Source organism: Pongo abelii, chromosome 10 (assembly GCF_028885655.2).
Source record: "Pongo abelii isolate AG06213 chromosome 10, NHGRI_mPonAbe1-v2.0_pri, whole genome shotgun sequence".
Lineage (NCBI taxonomy): Eukaryota > Metazoa > Chordata > Mammalia > Primates > Hominidae > Pongo > Pongo abelii.
This window is the reverse complement of record NC_071995.2, coordinates 554,262-576,814: the sequence shown is the minus strand read 5'-3', so window position 1 is coordinate 576,814 and position 22,553 is coordinate 554,262. Positions and strand designations below refer to the sequence as shown.

The window sequence follows — 22,553 nt, the reverse complement described above, 5'->3', positions numbered from 1 at the left end:
CCATGCCCGTCCCAGCTCCTCAGCTCCAGGAGCGTGAGCACCCCATGCCCGCTCCAGCTCCTCAGCTCCAGGAGGATGAGCACCCCATGCCCATCCCAGCTCCTCAGCTCTGGGAGCGTGAGCACCCCGTGCCTGCCCCAGCTCCTCAGCTCCAGGAGGCTGGGCAGAAAGGGGCTGGTGCTCCTCTCACTGTGCGGGTCCGGCCCACTCTATCCCATTCCCAGCCCAGCACCCAGCACTTGTTTCAGGAACCTGGTGCTGATGTTCACCCCATGGCCTGGCCTTGGAGACAAGGTCTGCTCTGGCCATGCACACACACACACATACTCTCCCTGGACCTCCCATGCAGGAAGGTGGCTGGTTTTCATTCCCCAGGCAAGGGGGGCAATGGTCGTGACAGAACAGCCGAGAGGACAGGGAGCTAGGAGGAGCCGGCTGGGGTTTCAGGAAAGACTTGCTCTCCTCTCCTCCCCGTCCCTGATCCTGAGGAGAGGAAAGCACCACAGCTGTCTGCCGGTGAAACCTTATCTACCCAGTCCATGCTTCTGGCTCCCCTTGGGAAGCAGCTGGGAGGCACTGCAGGAGTGAGCTGGGGCCCATCTGGGCTTCCCAGCATCTCGGTCTCCCACAGCTCTCTGAGGCCTCCTAGACTCATTCTGAGCAAGCCGCTCCTGGGACAGCCTCGGGGCAGTGCCAGTTGGGGCAGTGCCAGTCGGGTTGGAACCCCTCTCTCCTCTGCAGGACTGGGCTTGGAGGCCCCGAGAAGAGGGCTCCCTTCCCCAGAAAGGGGGAAGGCAGGAGCCAGCACTCTGAGTGGGTGGCAGGGCTGGAAATTTGAGAGGAGAGGGGAAGCATGGGGACTTTGTGCCAATCATCCTGACAGTGGGCCTCGGATCACCCCATGTCCTCCCCTCCCCCAGGGCTTCTGTCCAGGTTGTGGGAGGTGGGGCCTGATGACTCCCTACAAGCAGCCTGCCCTGGCCTCCCTGCCATGCCCACCAGATAGCAAAATCTGGGCTGCCCTTAGGAGCGCTGAGGGGACACCCAGATAAGAAGAAGTGGCACAAGTTCTGCAAGAGATCTGTAGGAGGGAGGATGCGCAGGCGGGGAGAGGACGGGGCAGGGGACAACTCCTCAACAGGAGTGCCCGAGGTCCCACGTGTGGCTGGTGGGGTGGGCGCAGCCTCTGGGGAACACTGCCCCAACGCTGGATGCAGAAAGACACAGGAGAACCTGTCTCTCCCCGCCCTGCAGCAGTGTGGCGCTAACGGGGCACACTGGCCTGGTCAATGCCAGGAATGTGGGCCTTGGGAAGCAGCCGTCACTCACAGAAAGAGAAGTGGGGGATTGGAATGGGTGGGAGAGGGAATGTGGGCTGGGTAGGTGGGTGGCGGGTTAAGGCTTCAAGGAAGGAAAGAATGGGGACATTATGCTACTTTGGGGGAAAATCCTCAAGTTCGGTTTATAAGACTCAGCTGTCTCCTCCAAAGGCTTCTTTCTGCCCCCTCCCTAGGAGATACAGATCCCAGGAGGGAGGGCAGTGGGGGAGGGCATGCCACCAGAGAAGCCTGTTGTGTTCAGCCCGGAGGCCAGAGGCCATGGGGGGACTGGGCAGGGAGAGGAAGGGCGAGGGAGGCACTGGCTGGCCGCTCCTGCCTCACCCTCAGGGCCTTTCTTGCCTGAGCAAAGGGATCATCAGATGCCGCAGGCAGCCCCAGGCAGAGAGGCTGGGAGTGCGGGAAGAGGAGCTACCTGCGCTAAGCCCAGGCCCTTCCGCAGCATTAGACTAGCCCTCAAACCATGCTTCACCCACTCTCAGGCTGTAGGTGGGGGTCTCTGAGGGGCCAGAGGGCACCCTCTTCCTCCCTGGGCCTGGGATGAGAACCACCCCGTCCCCCAAGGATTTGTGTCCCTCTGAGTTTTGGAGACTTTGTATCTGGCAGGGACGTGGGACTCCAGCACACCAGCCCTGCCCTCTGCCCACTCATCCATTGTCCAGCAGTGACTAAGGCCCAGGGAGGGGCACTGGTCACTCCAAGCACCAGAGCATGTCTATGGCCAATGGTGGTTTTGAAACTTCCAAAGTCAGAAGTGCTGGAGAAAATATCTGTTGGAACCCTCTCATTTTAAGGGTGAGGACATTGAAGCTCAGAGAGGTAAAATGACTCCCCAAGGACACGCAGCAACTAACCCTTGGGAGAGGGGAGGGCATCGTGCAAGGATGTGGGTGACACAGGAATATCCACTGGCCCTGCCGGGCCCTCACTGGGCTGCAGCAGAGCCTCCAACTGGATCTCAGCTTCTCCCCCACATGGAGTCCTCACCGCTTCTAGAACTGTTGGTTCTAAAGCTCGGATCTGACCAAGTCACTCTGCTGCTTAAAACCTCCGAAGCTGCCGGGCACAGTGGCTCACGCCTGTAATCCCAGCACTTTGGGAGGCCAAGGCGGGCAGATCACGAGGTCAGGAGATCAAGACCACGGTGAAACCCCGTCTCTACTAAAAATACAAAAAATTAGCTGGGCGCAGTGGTGGGTGCCTGTAGTCCCAGCTACTCAGGAGGCTGAGGCAGGAGAATGGCGTGAACTCGGAAGGTGGAGGTTGCAGTGAGCCGAGATCCCACCACTGCACTCCAGCCTGGGCGACAGAGCGAGACTCCGTCTCAAAAAAAAAAAAAAAAAAAGAAAAAAAGAAAAAAACAAAACAAAACAAACAAACAAAAGCCTCTGAAGCTTCCCAGAAGGCTTCAGAACAGAGCCTCACCCAGCACACGGAGTCTGACCTACCTTTTCCAGCCTCACCTCACACCACTCCCTGCCATACACCTTTGCTCCACCCACACCAAACCCCTGTCTTTGCCAAAATCGTCATGCTGTTTCCCTTCTCCATGCTTTTACAAATGCGATTTCCTGATTAGAAGGCCCATTCATTTCTTCCTTATGTGGCAAACTCCTGCTCATCCTTCAAAGCTCTTCTCAAATAGTTCTCTCCGAGGCCTTCTATGATGTCCCCAGGCAGAGGGAACAGCTCCCTCCTGTGTTCCCTGCACATCCTAATTATTTAAATGAACAAATGCTTGGAGGAGCTAAGCCCAGAACAGTATCTTCCTCCATTCTATAAGCACTGAGTGTCTGCACTGTACCCCTTAAAGATGAAAGAGAGGTTGGTCCTCAAAGGAGGCAGACATGTAAACAAAAGGGTGTCACCTGCGCCAGGGGCTCTGGCAGAGGTATGAGGTTCAGAGGGGCACAAAGGCAGGCGCCGTCAGCCTCCTCCAGGAGCACTCGGAAGCCCATCGCAGGACATGAGCGCTGACTGGCCCTCTGCTTCCGCTATACCCTCTGCTACTCAACCAGAGTCAAACTCGCAAGACCAAGCATACCTGGCTAGTGGTTCAGTTCTAACTCATGCGGCAGTGGGGCCTCCCCCGGAGGAACACAGCAGGGTGATCAGGTCACCGGTTCCTACACACCAGGAACTCCTATGTCCTGTTCAGAGTTTCGAGGTACTCGATCTATTTTATTTTATTTTATTTTTAAGGTCAGGGTCTCACTCTCACTCCGTTGCCCAGGCTGGAGTGCAGTGGCACAATCATGGTTCTCTGCAGCCTCAAACTCCTGGCCTCAAGCAATCCTTTTTCCTTAGCTGCCCAAGTAGCTGTAACTACAGGTACATGGCACTACACCTGGCTAGTTTTTTTATTTCGTAGAAATGGGGTCTCCCTATGTTGTCCAGGGTGGTCTCAAACTTCTGGCCTCAAGTGATCCTCTCGTCTTGGCCTCCCAAAGTGCTAGCGTTACAGGTGTGAGCCACCACACCCAGCCTTGAATTGTATACTTTAAACGGGTGAAGTGTATGGTATGTGAATTACAGTTCAATAAAGCTGTTTTTTTTTTTAAAAAAAAAAAAAAAAAAAAGGAAAGGCTGAGAACAGGAAGGAGTCTGTGTCACAGCTCTGTCCACAAAAGAGAGACACTGCCTTCTCAAATCCTGTGTGAGCAACCCATGAGAACTCTGATCTCACTTGCTTTGATCTGACTTTGTACTCACCAAATTTCTTTCTTGTAACTATTTTGGGTTTGGGGAGTGGCCTGGCTAGCAGACACAGCATTTTGGTGAATGGAGCAGTGTATTTACCAATACATGAACAGATTGGCACTGGGGTTTGTTAATGAGTGTCTTGTGATCAGTGTCGGTGTGAACAAGTTTTGAAACAGTCACTCCATGAAGCCCAGGCCCCTAGCCATCCAATCTTATCAGTCAGCCTCTGGTGCACCAAGTAAAACGTCTGAGGCTGCTGAGTCTCCAGAGTGACTTCTGGCCTCAGAGACCCTGGGCTGCCAGCCAAAGCCCGGCGCAGGGAAACAGTGAAAGAGGAGGCCATTGTCATCTTTCTCATCTCCTGCCCTTGCTCACCTTTACAGCAGGGCCCTGCACTAACTCTGAGCTGACCTCTCTGAGCCATTATCTGGAAGAGGGATAACAGAACAACCTGACAGCTCCTGGAAAGTAGTAGATGCTCAATAAATGATGTGTATTATTAACCTGGGAACTTCCTGCTGGCCAAGGACAGGCAAGGGGATGGGAACAGAAGTCCCCAGAACGTGGCGAGACCGCAAGGCTGGGCTGGAAGCCAGTTAGCACCACGATGCAGCTGTGTGACTGCTGTGTGGTTTGGCCTCTCCAGGACCTTCCTTCCTTATTCTCCTCATTGATAAAATAAGAGGATTGGATCAGTGAACCCCTGAACATCCATGAAGACTGTAATGAAGATTTTATAAGCTATTTTTAGTATTTAAAAATGGAAATCAGTCATTTACCACCAAAAGGCCATACACACTTACTAAAATAGCCAATATTTCTTTTTTTTTTTTGAGATGGGGGTCTCTCTCTGTCACTCAGGCTGGAGTGCAGTGGCGCGATCTCGGCTCGCTGAAGCCTTAACTGTCTACACTCAAGCAATCAGCCCCCAAGTAGCTGGGACCACAGGCGTGCATCACCACGGCTAGCTATTTTTCCTATTATTATTTGTAGAGACAAGGTCTCACCATGTTGCCCAGGCTGGTCTGGAACTCCTGGGCTCAAGCAATCCTCCCACCTCAGCTTCCCAAAGTTCTAGGATTCCAGGCTTGAGCCACCAAGCCCAGCCCAATTTCGATCACTATTTACTATTTGTTCACTGTTTTTGTTTCATTATATGTTTATACATATGTCCTTGATTGGCAAAAACAAGTGGATAAATTAATTATTAATAAATGCAGAATGTTATGGTGCTATAAGCTTTCAAAATAATTGGTTTATTAAGAAAAAGGACCCAAGCTATCCTTAAAGGAGAGAAGGCTGGATCACCAGACCAAATGATCTGTAAAGCAAGTTCTTTTCAAAGTACTATCTCCAGGTAGGGCGGGGCATAATTACCTGGTGATGTCATCTAGTGCAGGTGTGCCAGCATCGTAATCCATCCTCTCCCTGGGCTTTCAAAGGAGGTAGTTTCACAGTGTGGATAACTAACGTCACATTCAGTACAATACTGCCTCCTTCACTCTTGCCCCAGAGCAAGTGGGTGGATTGGAAATAAAACTACCCAGGCTGAAGAGCTCAATCTATGATAGGTACGGATGAAAACAATGAGCTAGCCGGTACCACCCAGCCAAGAAAAGTAATCTGTGTCCGCAGGGCCTCGAGACTAAAGACCCTGGGTTCTAAACAAGTTGTAAAATAGGAAACTCAAATTTTCATCCCCAAAGCATCGTGCTACTCGGAAATCTTGGCATAAGGATTTATTTACTCAGGTAATCTTGTGTATGTTAATTAACTACCTTGAGCCTCAGTTTCTTCACCAAAAGAAAAAGAATCTGGGGCCAAGATGGTGGCCCATGCCTGTAATCTCAGTACTTTGGGAGGCCAAGGCAGGAGGATCGCTTGAGGCCAGGAGTTTGAGGTCAGCCTGGGCAATATGGTGAGACCCTGTCTCTACAAAATTTTTTTTAAAAAATTAGCCAGGCAATGGTGGTACACCCCTGTAGTCCTAGCTCCTCAGGAGTTCAAGATGCAGTGAACTATGATTGTGTCACTGCACTCCAGCCTGGGAAACAGAGCAAGACCCTGTCTCTAAAAAATAAAAAACCAAAAGAAAAAACACAATCTATCAAAGCCTGTAAAAATGAAAGATATTATGATGGTTCTGATAACTTTTATTCACATTTAACTGCTTCCTGTAAATCTTCTAAAGCAGAGTTTCCCAATGCATGTTCCTTAGAGCATTTCTATGAAACCTAGAGCACTAGTTTCATAGAGTATAATAGGCATTTCATGGAAAAAAGCAATTCAGTTTGAGACATGCTGAGCTAAACCAAGTTAAACAGATGGCTGCAGAACTTCTCATACTCTTTCATACGCTATTGTACATTTCCAGGAAGGCAAGGTAGTATATTATAGTTTTAAAAGCTTATTTAACAATGGACTCTTTTCTTCCTGGAATATCTTACGGGATTTAAGATAGTGGCCCAAGAAAGACAGTTTGGGATGCTTATCTTTAAGACTGGGGATTGGCATGGCCATGAAAGTCTTGTAGCTTTCCTGAGCCTTGTTTTTCCGCCTATAAAATGAGGATAATGATACTATTCCACAGGGTCACAAAGCTGAGATGAGATGATCCACAAAGCCTGCCACACAGTAGGCCTTTGGCAAATGTGAGTGTTCCTTCTCTAAAGAGAGAAATTGAATCAACCTGGAATGCTTGGAGTGAAAAATTTTCATGAAATCACTAAGCTGGGTGTAGTAATGCCCACCTGTAATCCCAGCTAGTCAGGAGGCTGAAGCTGGAGGATCGCTTGAGCCCAGAATTTTGAGACTAGCCTGGCCGACATAGTGAGACCCCTTCTCTAAAAACAACAACAAAAAAAACCTAAATAAATAAATAATTTAAAAATTTTTTAAATTCACTAGTAGAAAGTTTTCTGTGATCTCTGGAATTATCCGTAAACATTATTTTTCAGCTCTCTCAAAGAGCAGGTACAATAGAAAGTCCCTTACCTCTGACAGCCAGGGGACAGGCCTGTTCCACTTCAAGTAGCTGCTGTTACGGCTCCCTGCTTGGTCAATGTCATGGTCCTAGGGGAAGAATGAAGAATGAACTTGGTAGGAATATTAGGATGAGAAGCTATGGGCAGGACAGGGGGCACAGTGCCTGCTCCCAGGGGGCGTTGGCTCAGAGCACGCTGCCGTCTGTCATTCACACTGTGTCCTGGGAATACGTCTCCATAGTTTCATCAGTGCCTGCTCCTCAGGTTCCTTCACTTTTCTGAATTTGCTGTCCTCCCCATATGGAAAAAGAGTTCACCCTCTTTCGGTCAGGACCTCTTGAGGGCAGGGACCTCGGCTCCCTCTTCTTATCCCCCAGATCTCTAGATTTGGGTTCCAACAAGTGGGAGCCCCTCGGGGACACCCCCAAACCCTCCCTATCGTGCAGGTCCACAGGTTCAGTTTGGCTCTGGTCCAGCTCTGGGATCCATGTCTGTTCTAGGCTCAGCCTTGGGGCTCCTGAATGAATTAGACCCCAGTTTCTCTAATCCGCCTCCTTAGGGACCATTGGTTCAAGAAACACTACAGGGAAATGCTCCACCACAAGTGTGTACTCCCAGCTACGGGCAGGGAGGGGTGTCCATCCACCTCGTCACCTCTGATCTCAGCAGCAAGCACAGCACAGCCCAGTCCTCACCCTAGTGAGAGGCACCACATGCCATTGGTGATGGAGGTCACAGGCCTGGAGTGGTTCTGGCACGGGCAAACTGAACTAGTGGACAAGGGCAGACACCAGAAAACCAGGCCCAGTGGCAGCCCCAGTAAAAGTTTCCTTTTAGGGCTTTGAGGAGGCTGGATGGACATCTCTGTGGCTCAGCTAGGAGGTCCTGAGGCCAGACTAGGATTCTAGGGGCTGTTTATCCTCTGCCTCTCCTCCCAGAGTAGCAGAGGTTACCCTTAAGGCAACTGGGCAGAGCACCTGAGGACCTTTGTTAAGGCATCAGCAGGGACAATGGACTGGCTGGTCACCTACCTTGAGGCTCAGCCTCTGGGGATGGTAGAACTGGAGGTGTGGATCCACAGCTGGAATGTTCCTGCTGGCCAGAGCCTTGGCCAGTTCTCTCCAGCTGCCGTACCCTGTGGAAGGAGAAGAGAGGAGCCCTCAGGTCAGCGTAATCTGGAAACCTCATACACCTAAAAGATTTGGGAGGTTAATGGAGGGAACCGTCTTCCCTTCTCACCTCTCTTCAGAGGGTGGGTGGGAAGAGGGCTGGGCTGGGGGCAGGAGATAGCTGCAGATTGGCCAAGGTCCACAGGGCAGAGAGAGGAGATGAGCTTACATCCCATCAGCAGTCACCGCCTTCCAGAAACCAGAGAAGGAGCCAGTCCAGGTGAGCATGGACCTCCCACTACCAGCTCGTTCTCCCCCGGCTGCCTCTGGAGGCCAATTTATCCCAAGAGCTGCTGTGGAGAGATGGTCGTGACAGGCGGTACACTCTTCCCTTCCTGCTCAGTTCCTGTGCCCTGAGCCTGGGGAACAGCAAGGGCTTAGTAATGGGTGAGGACCCCCTACCATCGATCACTGTGTTGCTGGATGGAGCCAGAGCTGAGAGAGGAAGGAAAGAGTGGGCCTGGGATGTGGTGTCTGTCAAACAAATGTATAAATCACTGGAGATACAAGACTGGAGTCCCTGCTATTACTGGAGTCATCGGGAGGCTGCGTGTGGCTGACGCTGTCTGTACCTGAAGGCTCTGGACCAGGTTGGCTTATACGCAGCTGGGAAGGCAAAAAGCCAAACCATGGCGAGAGGGAGGGAGGGAACAGGAAACTGGGGGGTGCACGCGCATTCACAAGTCAGGAGGCAAGGGGCTGCACCAGGATGAGGGCCGGGGAGAATCAGTCTGGTGGCCGGCCACTGCTGACACTCCCAAGGGCTGGGACTCCCATCTCAAAGGAGATTGCTGGGCTTTGGATAAGTGGAACCAAACCACTACTGGTCACAAACCAGAACCATAGACCATTGAAAGCTAAAGAGGCTTTCGAGATCACCTCGTCCTCCAAGTGAGAAAATGGGACACAGACTGGTCAAATGGCTGATCAAGGCTCACTTAGCAAGTAGTGGCAAGGCTAAGACTAGGACCCCAGTGTGCCATGGATTTCCACTGAGCCTCCCCTTTCCCTCCAACAGCTTCACCATGATGCCCCCAGGATGCTGTGGTGAGCACTGCTTGGAAGGAATTAGCCTGACAGTCCCCGACCCCTGGGAGCCAAGAGTCGACAGCAGGCAGAAGTGTCACAGGAACCCTATGTGAGCACCAGCGGAGACACAGACAGCCACGCAGACACAGAACACAGAGCACCACCCACAAAAATGGGCTTCACTGAAGGTGGCCACCCACGCTATGCACGAGTGTTTCTATAACAGGCCTGGGGAGGGGGTGGGATCAGGGGCTGCACACTGAAATGCAGGTGTGGGGTGAGAGTGCTTTTCTTACATGATTATGCTTTGTGTGGGCCCTTTTGTGCTTACTGAGTGTCTCACAGGCGTGATTTCATCCGAACCTTCTAAGAATCTCCTGAGAGGCCAGCTCCATTACCCCATTTTACAGATGCAGAAAGAGCGCCCCGAGTTTAAGTCACAGAGCTCGTTGTTCCGCAGCCAGGATTAGAACAGAGAGTTCCTCTGTCTCACAGGCCCAGGTTTTCTCATTCTGCCCACATTTTCTCCTGTAGACACTTTCTGGCATAGACTTTGAGGAGTGCCGGCGCAGAGGCCTCAGCAGGGGATACGTCTTTGGTTTCTGCAGATGTTCACCCTCCACTCGTGTTATGGTGCAGGGACTTCTGCAGCTTTACCCCTCTGCCATCAAGGTCTCTCCTGTTTCCAGGCTGGCCCAGCTGGCAGGAAGAGGTCTGGCAAGTTCAGGGCAGGGGTGTGTTCTGGGGAAGCAGGATGCTGAGGCCACTGAAGTGATATGAAAATATGAGGAGTGAGGGAGAAAGAGAAAGAATGCTCCCAGACTATACCCTCCATTTCTGGATGAGCTCAGGGGAAAACTGCTTGTTCGTCTGCTAATCCCAACCCAAACACATGATCTAAAGCAAGAGCTCATCCCTTCCCAGCCCCGAGGATCTGCTGGCTAGCAGTTGTGGGTTCAGGCATGCCTGGGTGACACATGAGTTACACTGTGGGGAGGGGGAGGACGGGCCCTGCCTTGCTCCTGCATCTGAACGACTGGGTCATCTTCACTCTTACGACTAAAAACTTCTTACTCAAGAGAAGCTTGTGGGGAAATACCCATGAAATGCTGCCTGCCCCATCAGTGGGAGTTACAGTGCGTCTCAGGTGCACATTCCTTCTCCAAGACGGTCTTCAGCTCAGCCAAAGTCCTTGACTGTCGGGAGTCACACCAAGGGGAGATGACTAACCCTCACAGTGAACTAGCATTGTGGGTCTTCAGCTGCCCTTGTCCTGGCATCTGCTGGGAAGTGACAAGCACTCTCTCCTTGACCAAACCTTAGATGCTCCTCTGAGCACTCTTTTTTACGAGACCTCATCCTTGGGCCCTGTCCTGGGCCTACCTAGTCCAGTTTTCAGCAAGAATTCTGCTAGGTCAATTTAGCAGAACCCCCCACCCCCTGACATCTGACCAAGCTTCTCATCTCCCACCCTTGCCTTTAGCAAGAGTCCCACTAGGCCAGTTCAGCAAGAATCCCTCCATTCTTGATGTCTCTGTCATTTTCCAACCACTGACCCCTCAACTCTGCTGGTTGGCTATAAATCCCCAGTCATCACTGCTGTATTCAGAGTTGAGCTCAGTTCTGTCCTGAAGCCTCTCTCCCATGTTGCAGCAGTACTCAATAAAATCCATCTTCATGACCTGTAAGTAGTGTGCAGTTCTATTTCTCTTTAACAGAAGGTAAGAGGCAGCTCTCTCAGTGACCAAAAACAAATCCATTTAGGGAGGTGAGTGGATTACAGGTAGGAAATTCAGTGAAATTAAACCCAGTCAGGTCTTGCCCCTAGGTAACAGGTGAGTCTAGGTGGCTGTGAGACACCTAAAACTTGAGCTAGTCAACAGCCCAACCCTCACGGATTTAAGGAGTAGGAAAATTCCTTTGCAGGCTTCATGACAGAGCAGGAAGACAAACAAGCCTTCTGAGTCAGAAAGATCTAATCGTGGCCTGGCGTGGTGGCTCATGCCTGGAATCCCAGCACTTTGGGAGGCCAAGGCAGCAGGATCACTTGAGCCTAGGAGTTTGAGACTAGCAACATATGGGCAACATAACAAGGCCCCCCTCTTTTTTTTAAACAAAAATAATAAAAAATAAAGATCTAATTGTATATCTACCACTTATAAACTGTGACTGCTTGAACAATTTAACTTCTTTGGCCCTGGTTTCTTCATCTGAATAGTGGAAATAAAACACCTGCCCCACAGGGACTGCTGTGAAGATTAAATTATGTGGGCCAGACCTAGCGTGGGGTCTTAGTACCCAATAAATATTTTCTTCCTAAAAATTTCCGAGTTTGAGGTTTTGGATTTGGGAGTTGGAAGATATGAGTTTCAACTCCTTTAAAAAATACTCAGTATCTCTCTGACTCTTTTCTCTCTACACTTCTTTTTTTCTTATTTTTCTTTTTTTAAGAGACAGGATCACCCAGGCTGGAATGCAGTGGTACAATCATAGCTTACTGAAGCCTCGACCTCCCAAGCTCAAGCAATCCTCCCACCTTAGCCTCCTGAGTAGCTAGGACTACAGGTGCATGCCACCATAGTTGGTTAATTAAAAAAAAAAATTTAGAGGTGGGGTCTTTCTATGTTGTCCAGGTTGGTCTTGAACTCCCGGGATCAAGTGATTCTCCCACTTCAGCCTCCCAAAGTGCTGGGATTACAGATGTGAGCCACTGTGCTCAGCCTTCTCCATGTTATTGACCAGAGTAGTAAGCAGTGGGCCAACGGTGGCAGCATGGCAATAGGTAACACCCCCTCTTTGTTTCACAGTGTTGCTCTTTGCCCCCCACCCTCCCGCATCCCCCATAAATATTCACTAAGTGCGTCTCAGGTGTCAGGTGCCGTGCTGTGCATTGGGATATTTCCTCTTCCATATCCTTGCCTCTGTGTTAATCCTGCCAGTGAATAACCAGGCATTGCTTAGCCCCCCTGGGGGAATGTGGAGCTGAAAAATGTGCTGATTTAACTACTGACATTTGTCACTTACCCTCTGGTAAGCGAACTCCTCCTGCTCCTAGCCAGACCTCTCCTCCCAGAGCGCCAGCTGCCAGGGCCTGTTTCTGCTACAACAGGTGTCACATTTGTGCCAGGAGACAGACACCCCAATCTCAGGTGACAGATAAAGCACCACCGTGGGCCTCATATTCTGCCCTCACAAAGCTGGGCTATCAAATTCACCATCAGCCGGAGCTTTGCCAACATCCCTCCTCTGTGCAATGCAGACTCTTCAAAGGCCTGAAGATTACCATCTTTCTCGCTGGTAAAAATACGGCATGCATATATCCCCTTGTGCTTTTTTCTAAGACTCTCGCATATGTTATTTCATTAGCTCTTCTCAACCTCCCTGTTAGGTGTTGTCTTCTCCATTTTAGAGATGAAGAAACAGAAACAGAAAGGCAAAGTCATCCGCTCAAGGCCACACAGTGAATAGGATAATCCGTATCAAGGATTTATTACCCAGAACATAATAAGCCCTTAACACATGGCAGCTTGTTATTTGCATTATTAGTTATGATGCTGCAGATCTGGAACTCACAATTATTTCTCCTGACGCCTGGTGTGATTCATACCCAAGAGAAAGGAAGTCTCTCGCTGCCCAGGCTGGCATTGGTGTTACAGATTCTGTGCTGGGACTGCAGGCCCGAGCCTCCCAACTCCACTCCAAGGCTAAAACCCTTCAAAGCACTTTCAACTTAGCAGGCAAAAAATTCAGACTAAGTTCTCATGTAAGTATAAATCCTAAACCCTGTCAATAAAGACCCGGGACTAACTAGCTGACCCATAACATGCCAGAGCCATGGCCCATGACAGGAAAATCTTCCCTAAATCAGCCTAAGACATAGCCATGCTCAAACTTCTACCAATGCCCAACAGGGCATTTTACAAGGTACATGGCAAGATGTATTGCTTTTGCTCGTAAGTAGTTGTAATAATGGCAATATTCATAGCAGCTAACCTTTACCAAGCGCTTATTATATGCAAGGCACTATGCTAAGAGTTTTATTCCACTGAGTAAAGGTGCAGATAATGTGCTCATGCGCGCACACACATCACTTCATGGTAAATGGCAAGGGAGCCCAATATATATCTCCAGAATCTGTTCAAATCATCTGCTGATCTACACTGGGAGTAGTATCATCGGCCTCAAACGAGTTAGATTCACCTCACCCATCGCTCCACATCTTATTGCTTGCTCATGTGGAAATAAGCTTTGCCCGCCTACAGATGTAACTGGGTGGAGACTGCTCAACCCAGTGGATGGCGCAAGCCCATCGCAAGTGGGTAAACAGTGGAGCTAAAGGGCTAACACCGACCCCAACCGAGAGCAAGCTCCCTATATCAGCAGGGAGCCTGGAAGCAACTCATGAATGCCAACAGGAGAGGTGGGGCTGAGAGTAAGCCTGAAAAAGAAGTGGAAGCAATGGGTGTGGGGGTAACACCTGCAGGCAGAGATGCAGAAAGGTCTTTCTGAAGCTCTTTTGGGGTAGGGCTCCATTAGAAAGGGCTTGCCCCTGGGCAAGAGGGGAGGGACGGGCCCTACCAGGGCCCTAGGAAAGCGAGGGAGAAGGAGAGGCCTGGGAGGTGGTTCCATGTACACCACCACATGCAAAGGACCTGAAGATCCAGGGTGAACGCAGATGATTGGCTAAGAAGCCGCAGGGTCTGTAGAGAGAACTGTCACCAGACACTCAAATTGGAATGAGAAAAGGTGATGAAATCCAGAGGAGCTGAACAGAAACAGAGCCCTTCTCCCACTAGAGAGCAGGAGGTTGTCAAGGGAATGAACAAGAGGCCATGACATCCAGGGCACAGTTCCACAAATGCCAGGAACCAGCACTGAGTCCTGGGATGGAAAAGCAGGGGCTGTGGCTCTGTCCTTGGAGAGCACATGGGACCAGTCACATGTCCTCAGCAGGACAAAGCTGCTAAGGCCAGAAGCCAGCAAGGCCTGAGCCCCACCAGAAACCTGAAGTGGCACAGAGAGTCAGGGGTGAAGCCAGGGGCCTGTCACCTGGGAGGGAGTCCGTAAGGCAAACCCAATGCTCCAATGGCAGAGCCAGGGTGTGTGGCTAAACCTATCCTTTCTAGTCCACGATGCCCCAGGGAACTTGATGAAAGAAAAATTATTAGTAATACAACAGTAACGGTTAACACTTAGGTGTTAGGCATTTACATATACATACATATGCCTGTTATATTTATATTAAATGAAACACCGGGTGTTTTATTTAATATAATAAACCAACGGGGTGCAGTGGCTCACACCTGTAATCTCAGCTGCTCAGGAGGCTGAGGTGGGAGGATGGCTTGAGCCCAGGGGTTCGGGCTGTAGTGTGTTATGACTGCACCTGTGAATTGCCACTGCACTCCAGCCTGGGCAATATAATGAGAGCCCATCTCTAAAATCATTTAAAAATTAAAAATTAATAGACTAAACTGGAAAAGAAGCCTCAGAGGTTAAAATTCTTGCCAAAAGTCACACAGGCAGTAGGTGACCGAGCCAGTATTTGAACCCAGGACAAAAACCTGTGTACTAAATTCCGCTACTCTATATTGAATGTGCTTGAGAATTTGTGTCTGCTCCACTATCATTATCACCTGGTGTCAGGTACCCACTGAGTCACCAACTACCCCTGTTCCGCTATCCCCTCTCCAATGACCTCCTACTCACCCAGCTACCCACACTTCACACACACACACCCCCCAGACCATTTCCTTACTCTCTCTCATTTGACTAACATCTCTCCACACAGGCCCCCAAAATGCAAGGGAGAGTGTGGAGACCCAACTCTATTGTCCCATAGTCCCAAAACAGCTGGAGAATTGGACATGAGAGCATTTGAGTGTGAGCCTGCTCCCCTCCTCCTGGCTTCCAAGCTCTTCCTTCTCTACATAAGCCACCCAGCTGTGTGTGTCTGCAAGCAGACACTGCCCCTGGCCCCATCTCATGCTCCCTCCCAGCACAGGTGTGCATGGTGGGGGCAAGTAAGGAGCAGCAGAAAGGTGCAATCCTAAGGCCTCCCAGTTCCTCTAGATGAGCAGATGGATATGGGTGGGGCCATGATAAGCCTCTTCCCCGACCCTACCCGGAGCCTGCTGATGCTCACAGCCAGGGCCAGGAACCTGAAGAACAGCCAGCTGTGCTTTCCCCCAGCTTCCTGCCAAGCTAGCACCTGAGCTACTGAAATGGCTGTGGCTGCAGGCAGGCTGAGGTTTGCAAGCTACAGGCACAAGGGACTGTACCTACTGCCCCACTGGGTGCCACCTAAGGGGGCCCATGAGAGGGCATCTGAGCCCATGCCCACGAGAGGGTATCTGAGCCAGGTGTTTGCCTGGGAATTTCTGCCCTGCTGACAGTGCTTCCTGCTCACCCAAACATCCCTGCTTGGCCCAAACATCCACATTAAAGTATAAAACCAGCCGGGTGTGATGGCTCACATCTGTAATCCCAGCACTTTGGGAGGTGGAGGGTGAAGGATTGCTCGAGCTCAAGAGTTCGAGACCAGCCTGGACAACATGGCAAAACCTCGTTTCTTTAAAAACAACAACAACAACAACAACAACAACAAAAACTAGCTGTGCGTGGTGGTGCGCACCTGTGTTCCCAGCTACTCGGGAGGATCGAACCTAGGAGGTAGAGGCTGCAGTGAGCCACAAGTGTACAACTGCACTCCAGCCTGGGTGACAGAGGGAGACTCTATCTCAAAAACAAACAAACAAAAAACAAAAACACAAAGTCTAAAACCAAGGGGGCAGATAAGGAGAGGAGGTAGGAAGACGGGGCAGACACCCTTTCTATTCTGCTGCCGCTGCTCTGGGAATGTGGAGTCTGTCTGGACCCAGCCCAGCTCAGTAAATATCCATTCCCCAAGCCATGAATTTGATCAGAAGAGGCCACAGAAGGTTTAGCCAGGCCGTGGGGTCACCTCTAAGACATCATCATCATCATCATCATCATCATCATCATCATTACAAAAAAAGTAAAACAAACACCTACAACATTTAAGGGCCCATTTAGTAGTAAGTGTTGTGACAATTACAGCCACAAACACAGTCCTGTGAAGGGGAATTTTGACTTAAGACCCTTGATACAATGGGGTGATTTAGGAAAATCTAGACGTAGTAGGGTCTGGGACTTCTAAGACTGGCCGGAGCCCATGGACCTAGCGAAGGGCCACAGAGGTGTTTCCAGGATCCCTCAGATCAGTACTGACTTTTCTGAACCTACTAGGCTTGTCTTTTCCTATCTTCTTTCTGGCCTGGGACAGGATAAGTTTCTGCATGCAGAGGGAAGATGTGGGGCAATCCTTTTCCTTCCTGGAGTCTTTCAAAGAGGAAGTTTAGTGGTGGTCAGGAGTAAGCGATCAGCAGGCTGAGAAAGAATGAGCAAATGAGTCAGTGAACCAACCATCAGCAGGCATTTACTGAGTACCTGTTGTGTGCTGTACTTAGTCCTCTGCTAACCACTGTGATATATAGAAAAGCATCATTGGAGACATTCAGCTCCACCCTTGCCTAGGTGCAGTTAGGACGGACGTCCGTGGACTTGTGGATGTGCTCTGGCACACATACTCATGCCCACATGTGGGGCACACACAAGCCAGTTCTGCATTATGCAAACAAGCAGACACTCATTAGACATCAGGGCTAACTGGATGCTAACGACATGATGTTGCTCAATAAGTTTCCATTTCTCAGGCCTGCAGGAACCTCGGGCAGGATGTTCTGCAAACATTTTCTGGGATTGGAAAACTGGTCTTCAGTGTCCTAAAGAGTCCAGGAAAAGCAACAGAGCTATAGGAAAACCCTGACTCTGTAAGATGGCAATGGAGTAGTTTCAGCAGAAACATCTCCAGAACTCACCTCAATGTTTACCATTACCCATGGAAGCTCTGAACGGTGTGGGGCCATAGTGGGACAGTAGCCCCGTAGCTAGTCAAAAGCCTGTGCTCTTCCTCCTATTCCTTTCCAGGTGGATGGAGGGAGCAGGAACTCTTCCCAGCTTGGTGGAAGTGACTCCACCCTGACTTGAGGAGGGAGGCGGTTTCCATAGTTGGAGGGCCTGCAGGGACACACGCCTTATAGAAACAAAGAGAAGGAACCAGAATGAAAAAACTGAAGATTGGAAAAAGAGTGGGAGAGGAGAACACAGTCAGGAGCGTGGCTTTGGAAAGGAGAAAAGAGAGCATCACCTTGCCAGCAACTGAGACACGAGGAGAGACATGGGGAATACTTGATGACAATTGTGTTATTGGCCGGGCACAGTGGCTCATGCCTGTAATCCCAGCACTTTGGGAGGTCGAGGCAGGTGGATGACCTGAAGTTAGGAGTTCGAGACCAACCTAACCAACATGGTGAAACCCCATCTCTACTAAAAATACAAAAATTAGCCGGGTGTGGTGGCACATACCTGTAATCCCAGCTACTCGGGAGGCTGAGGCAGAAGAATCGCTTGAACCCGGGAGGCAGAGGTTGTAGTCTCCGTCTCAACAACAATAAATAAATAAATAAACAAATAAATAAATAAATAAAATTGTGTTATTTATGAAAAGGCTAGACTTGTAGGCTGACTATGGTAAGATGTCAAAAGGGACCTGGGTGGGAAACAATACTGTTTACAAAGCCCTTCTCCATACATTAACCCACTTAACCCACCACCAAGTTCAACAGAGGACAGTGGCAGGTTTAACACAAGTTTAACCCACCACATGCATTTAACAGAGGAAAAACACAACAGCTAACGAATGTGCATTTGTGCAGGCCAGTCATCATGCTAAGCACTTGACATAAATGGTCTCATTTAATCTTCCTAACAATCCTTTCGGTAGGTATTATTATTCCCATTTTACAGATGAGAAAACTGAGGTCCTGACTGGTAAGGAGAGTGCACATCTGCCCAAGAACTACAACATCTAGATAATAGAGCTGAGATTTAACTCGTTTGTTTTCTTTTCTTTTTTCTTTTTCTTTTTTTTTACATGTCTTAACAAGTATCTTACACAGATCCTTTTGTTTGTTGAATGCAAAAGCAATAGAATCCAAGGAAAGCAGAAAGAGGGATGCCCCTGAGGCCAAAAAAGTTTTCCAGGCCCACACAGGGACTGGGTTTGGGACCAGCAGCCAGGAGCCACAGCCACCCTGCCTTCTCCCCACCTGATGGTCCCTTTTGGAAAAACACACTCTTTTAAGTATCTTATTAAGCCCTTTCTCTTTTCTGCATCAGGCTTGAAAACAAATAAGGTACATTATCTGATGTGGAGGGCTGCCAGCTGCTAGATCTGCGAGGTCTGATGATTATAACTTGCCAAAGTCAAACTGAGGTTGTTGTAACCTGTCCTCGGTAGTGATAAATAGGACGGGGAAGGCATGTATGAGAGTAACTTTGTTCTTCAAGACACGAAGATGGGGATCTGCTTTCCTCCTCCCCGTGAAACACCATTTTAATGGAACTTCAGGTTAGACCACATCGGGGTGGAGGAGTGGGTTGTATGGTTTAGTCAACCATCCCACCACGGATCAGTCTATCCGATGTGTGTTTTTTTGTTTTTGTTTTAGTTTTTGAGATGGAGTCTCGCACTGTTGCCTGGGCTAGAGTGCAATGGCACGATCTTGGCTCACTGCAACCTCCACCTCCCGGATTCAAGCAAATCTCCTGCCTCAGTCTCCCGAGTAGCTGGGATTACAGGCGCCTGCCACCACACTCAGCTAATTTTTTGTATTTTTAGTAGAGACGGGGTTTCACTATTTGGCCAGGCTGGTCTCGAACTCCTGACCTCGTGAGCCGCCTGTCTCAGCCTCCCAAAGTATTGGGATTACAGGCGTGAGCCACTGCACCCGGCCTCTATCCGATGTTTTCTATCGGAGCTGATTCATATTCTTAGTCTATTCTTATTTGTATCCCAATGCCATAAATCATTTCCATTTTGCTGATGGAGACATAGAGACCTGCAGAAAAGTTAATTAATTTGTTCAGTGTCAAAGGGAAGCCTGTGCTAAGGACCGGACTAGAGACTAGGCCTTTGATTCTTGGCCCAAGACTTCGTGCACCATAGCACAGTACTTAGCCATAGCTGCTGGAGTTAAGTGAGCAGGTAGAGTATTCCAGGGGAGGACGCCGGCTGAGCCTAATCTAGAAAAGGGCTGAAAATTAGCACAACGCAGGAAGAAACTAGGTCTTGTTTGTTATTAGATTCTCACGGTATAAATGAGTTAACATTAGTAGTTTCAACACATCCCCGCTTCAGAAAAGGATTAAATTGCCTGGGCCTGATTTTATATTCTCACTATATCAATCAGACATTTGATGCATGTGGAGTGAATGAATGAATGAAGGAAGGACAAGGAGGGTTTAGTGAGAGGCCTGGCATATTTATCATGCTAGAACCGATTAGGCATCTGCTGGTCACGATTCTGGGCTAGGGACTGAATGAAGTGACAGACACTGGCCCTGACATTGATAAATTAACAACCAGCTGAAGACTGTCCCAGCACCCTGTGGACACTCACAATGGCACAGATGTCAAAGGCACAGTCCAAAGGTGCCTCGAAGGAAGTGCTTTCTTTAGGGAATGCTTTCTCTCTTTTTTAAATTTAATCTTTAGGGGGAGTGTATATTTAGTAAAATACCTATAACATAAAAGTTACCATTTTAACCTTTTTTTTTTTTGAAACAGAGTCTCCCTCTGTCACCCAGCTGGAGCGCAGAGTACAATGGCGCAATCTCGGCTCACTGCAGCCTTGACCTCCCAGGTTCAAGCAATCATCCCACCTCAGCTCCCAGGTAGCTGGGACCACAGGCGTGTGCCACCATGCCTGGCTAATTTTTTTTTTCTTTTTTGGTAGAGACAGGGGTCTCTCTGTTGCCCAGGCTGGTCTTGAACTCCTAGGCTCAAGTGATCCTCCCTTCGTGGCCTCTCAAAGTGCTGAGATGACAGACGTGAGCCACCATGCCTGGCCCATGTTAACCATTTTAAAGTGTACAGTTTAATGGCATTAAGAACATTCACACTGTTGTGCAACCGTCACCACCATCCACCTCCGGAACCTCCCCATCATGCCGAACTGAAACTCTGTACCCATTAAACACGAATTGCCACTTTCCCTTCCCCCCAGGGCCTGGCAACCGCCACTCTACTTTCTGTCTCTATGAATTTGACTTACTCACAGAAGTGGAATCATACAATATTTTTCCTTTTGTGTCTGGCTTTTCTCACTTCACATGTTCTCAAGGTTCACCCATGTTGTGGCATGTGTCAGAATTTCCTTCCTTTTTTAAGGCTGAATATCCCATTGTATGGATAGACCACATTTTGGTTATCCATTCATCTGTCATAGACACTTGGGCTGTTTCCACCTCTTGCTACTGTGGAAAATGCTGCTGTGAACATGAGTGTGCAAATATCTCTCAGAGCCCTTGTTTGCCATGCTCTTGGAAGGTACATTTTTTTAAACTGCACACAAGGAGCAGGTGCTGCAGGCCAAGGGAGGCCAGGCTGCTCTCTTCTTTGGTGGCAAAGCTCATGTTTGATGGAGAAAGCAGAAAGTCTGAGAAACCTTGGGTGGAAAGAGGAGGGGTGGCAGGTGAGTAGAGTCAGGTTGGGGCAATCCCAGCCAATAAGTTAAAAAAAAAAAAAAAAGAAGAACTTCTGAGCGGGCCTAGAGTAGGGCTCTCCCCAGGGACAGAGAGGTCCTAGTCCACTAGCCTGTGTGGAAATCAGCAGTTCCAACACATCCTAGCTTCAGAGAGAGGTTAAGTTACCTGCTTCCATGGAAGCTCCAGCTCAGTGCCGATAGAGGTCTGCAAACTGTTGGTTGCCTGTCCTCAGTGAGGCCGGTACGGGAACTTAGAGCAAGCATGTAGAATTAGTGCAATTTGACGTTGCGGCAACATCAACGTGTGACGGTGGAATCATCCCACTGAACATGGCATTTTGGATGTTTTGAACCCCTGTGGTGAGCAAGCCGCATACTGGGATTGTGTAGCAGGACCATGTCACTCAGTGACAGACCAGGAACTAAAAAGGGGTGGGTAAAAACGGTCCTTCACTGTAGTTTCTTCCAGTTAGCATCATGGGCCTGCCTCCCCGCCCTCTCTTCCTTCCTAATTCAGGCCAAGAGTAATTTTGGGAGGGACCACAGAGTAGCGCACAGAATCAAAGACAGAACCACATGACTGGGCCCCAGAAAGGCCAGGAACCACGGCAGTGATTAGAATCTCAGCAGCAACCCAATGACCCGGCCCCAGACACCTCAGTGTGTCTCTGCTTAGGATTCAAATTCCCAGGACAGTCTAAGTGACTTTAGGATTTAAATTCCTGGGAAAGAGGGTCTAAGTGACCCCAGGATTCAAATCCCCAGGTGTCCCATATGGTGGTGGAGGGGTGGGTCACATCAGGAGGAGTGATGATGACAGTCCAACTGGTAGAAGGACCGCACATCCTTCTAACTCCATTAGACTCATGCGTGGGGAGAGGGCGATGTTCTGAATCTTCCCTGTGAAAACAGCTTAACTCTGAATAACTGATTGTTATTCCTAAACCAGGGGTGTGACTTCTCTGAGCGTCATTACATTTTTAATGCAAAGACACATAAAATGCAGCTGAAGGTATCAAAGATACAAACATATGGAGTTAGTTTTACAATACTTAAGAAACTTTACAGGGCATGTGGAAGATGGAAGAGCTGACTATTCAGAATATCCCCTGGAAAAGTGAGTTCCCATGCAGGTAGACAATGTACAAGTATTTCTTGGAAAGTTGAGATAAAACAGTCAGAGGCTTTGAAAGCGACACTCCAATTCATATATATATATATTTGAGACGGAGTCTCGCTCTGTCACCCAGGCTGGAGCGCAGTGGCACGATCTCGGCTTAGTGCAACCTCTGCCTCCCAGGTTCAAGAGATTCTCCTGCCTCAAGAAAATCTCCTACTTTCCTGAGCAGCTGGGATTACAGGCAGGTGCCACCACACCCGGCTAATTTTTGTATCTTTAGTAGAGACAGGGTTTCACCATGTTGGCCAGGCTGGTCTCAAACTCCTGACCTCAGGTGATCTGCCTGTCTTGGCCTCCCAAAGCTCTGGGATTGCAGGCGTGAGTCACCACGCCTAGCCTCCAATTCATTTTTAACTGTAGTTTTTTTTAAAAAAGAAAATGTAAGAATTGTTGCTGTCTAGAGAAGCTGAGAAATCATCATTGCAAGCTCCAACATTCGACATGTTAGTAAACTGAAGCTTTGAAGACAGAGACTATCGTCCGAGGTAACAAAGCAAGTTAGAGGCCGAATCTGGACTACA

At 49.3% G+C, this 22,553-nt stretch overlaps 1 protein-coding gene across 3 annotated transcripts in view; it reads right to left on the bottom strand.

Moving 5' to 3' along the window:
- B4GALNT3 (beta-1,4-N-acetyl-galactosaminyltransferase 3) overlaps positions 1 to 22,553 on the bottom strand; it is a 104,684-nt gene that overhangs the window by 21,389 nt on the left and 60,742 nt on the right. For all 3 annotated transcript variants that reach the window (XM_054526644.1, XM_024256434.2, XM_063711988.1), the window contains exons 2-3: positions 8,056 to 8,159; positions 7,035 to 7,112 (exon numbers count right to left, since the gene is read on the bottom strand). In XM_054526644.1, the coding sequence (XP_054382619.1) occupies positions 7,035 to 7,112; positions 8,056 to 8,159 (182 nt within the window). The remainder of the gene's footprint in view (positions 1 to 7,034; positions 7,113 to 8,055; positions 8,160 to 22,553) is intronic.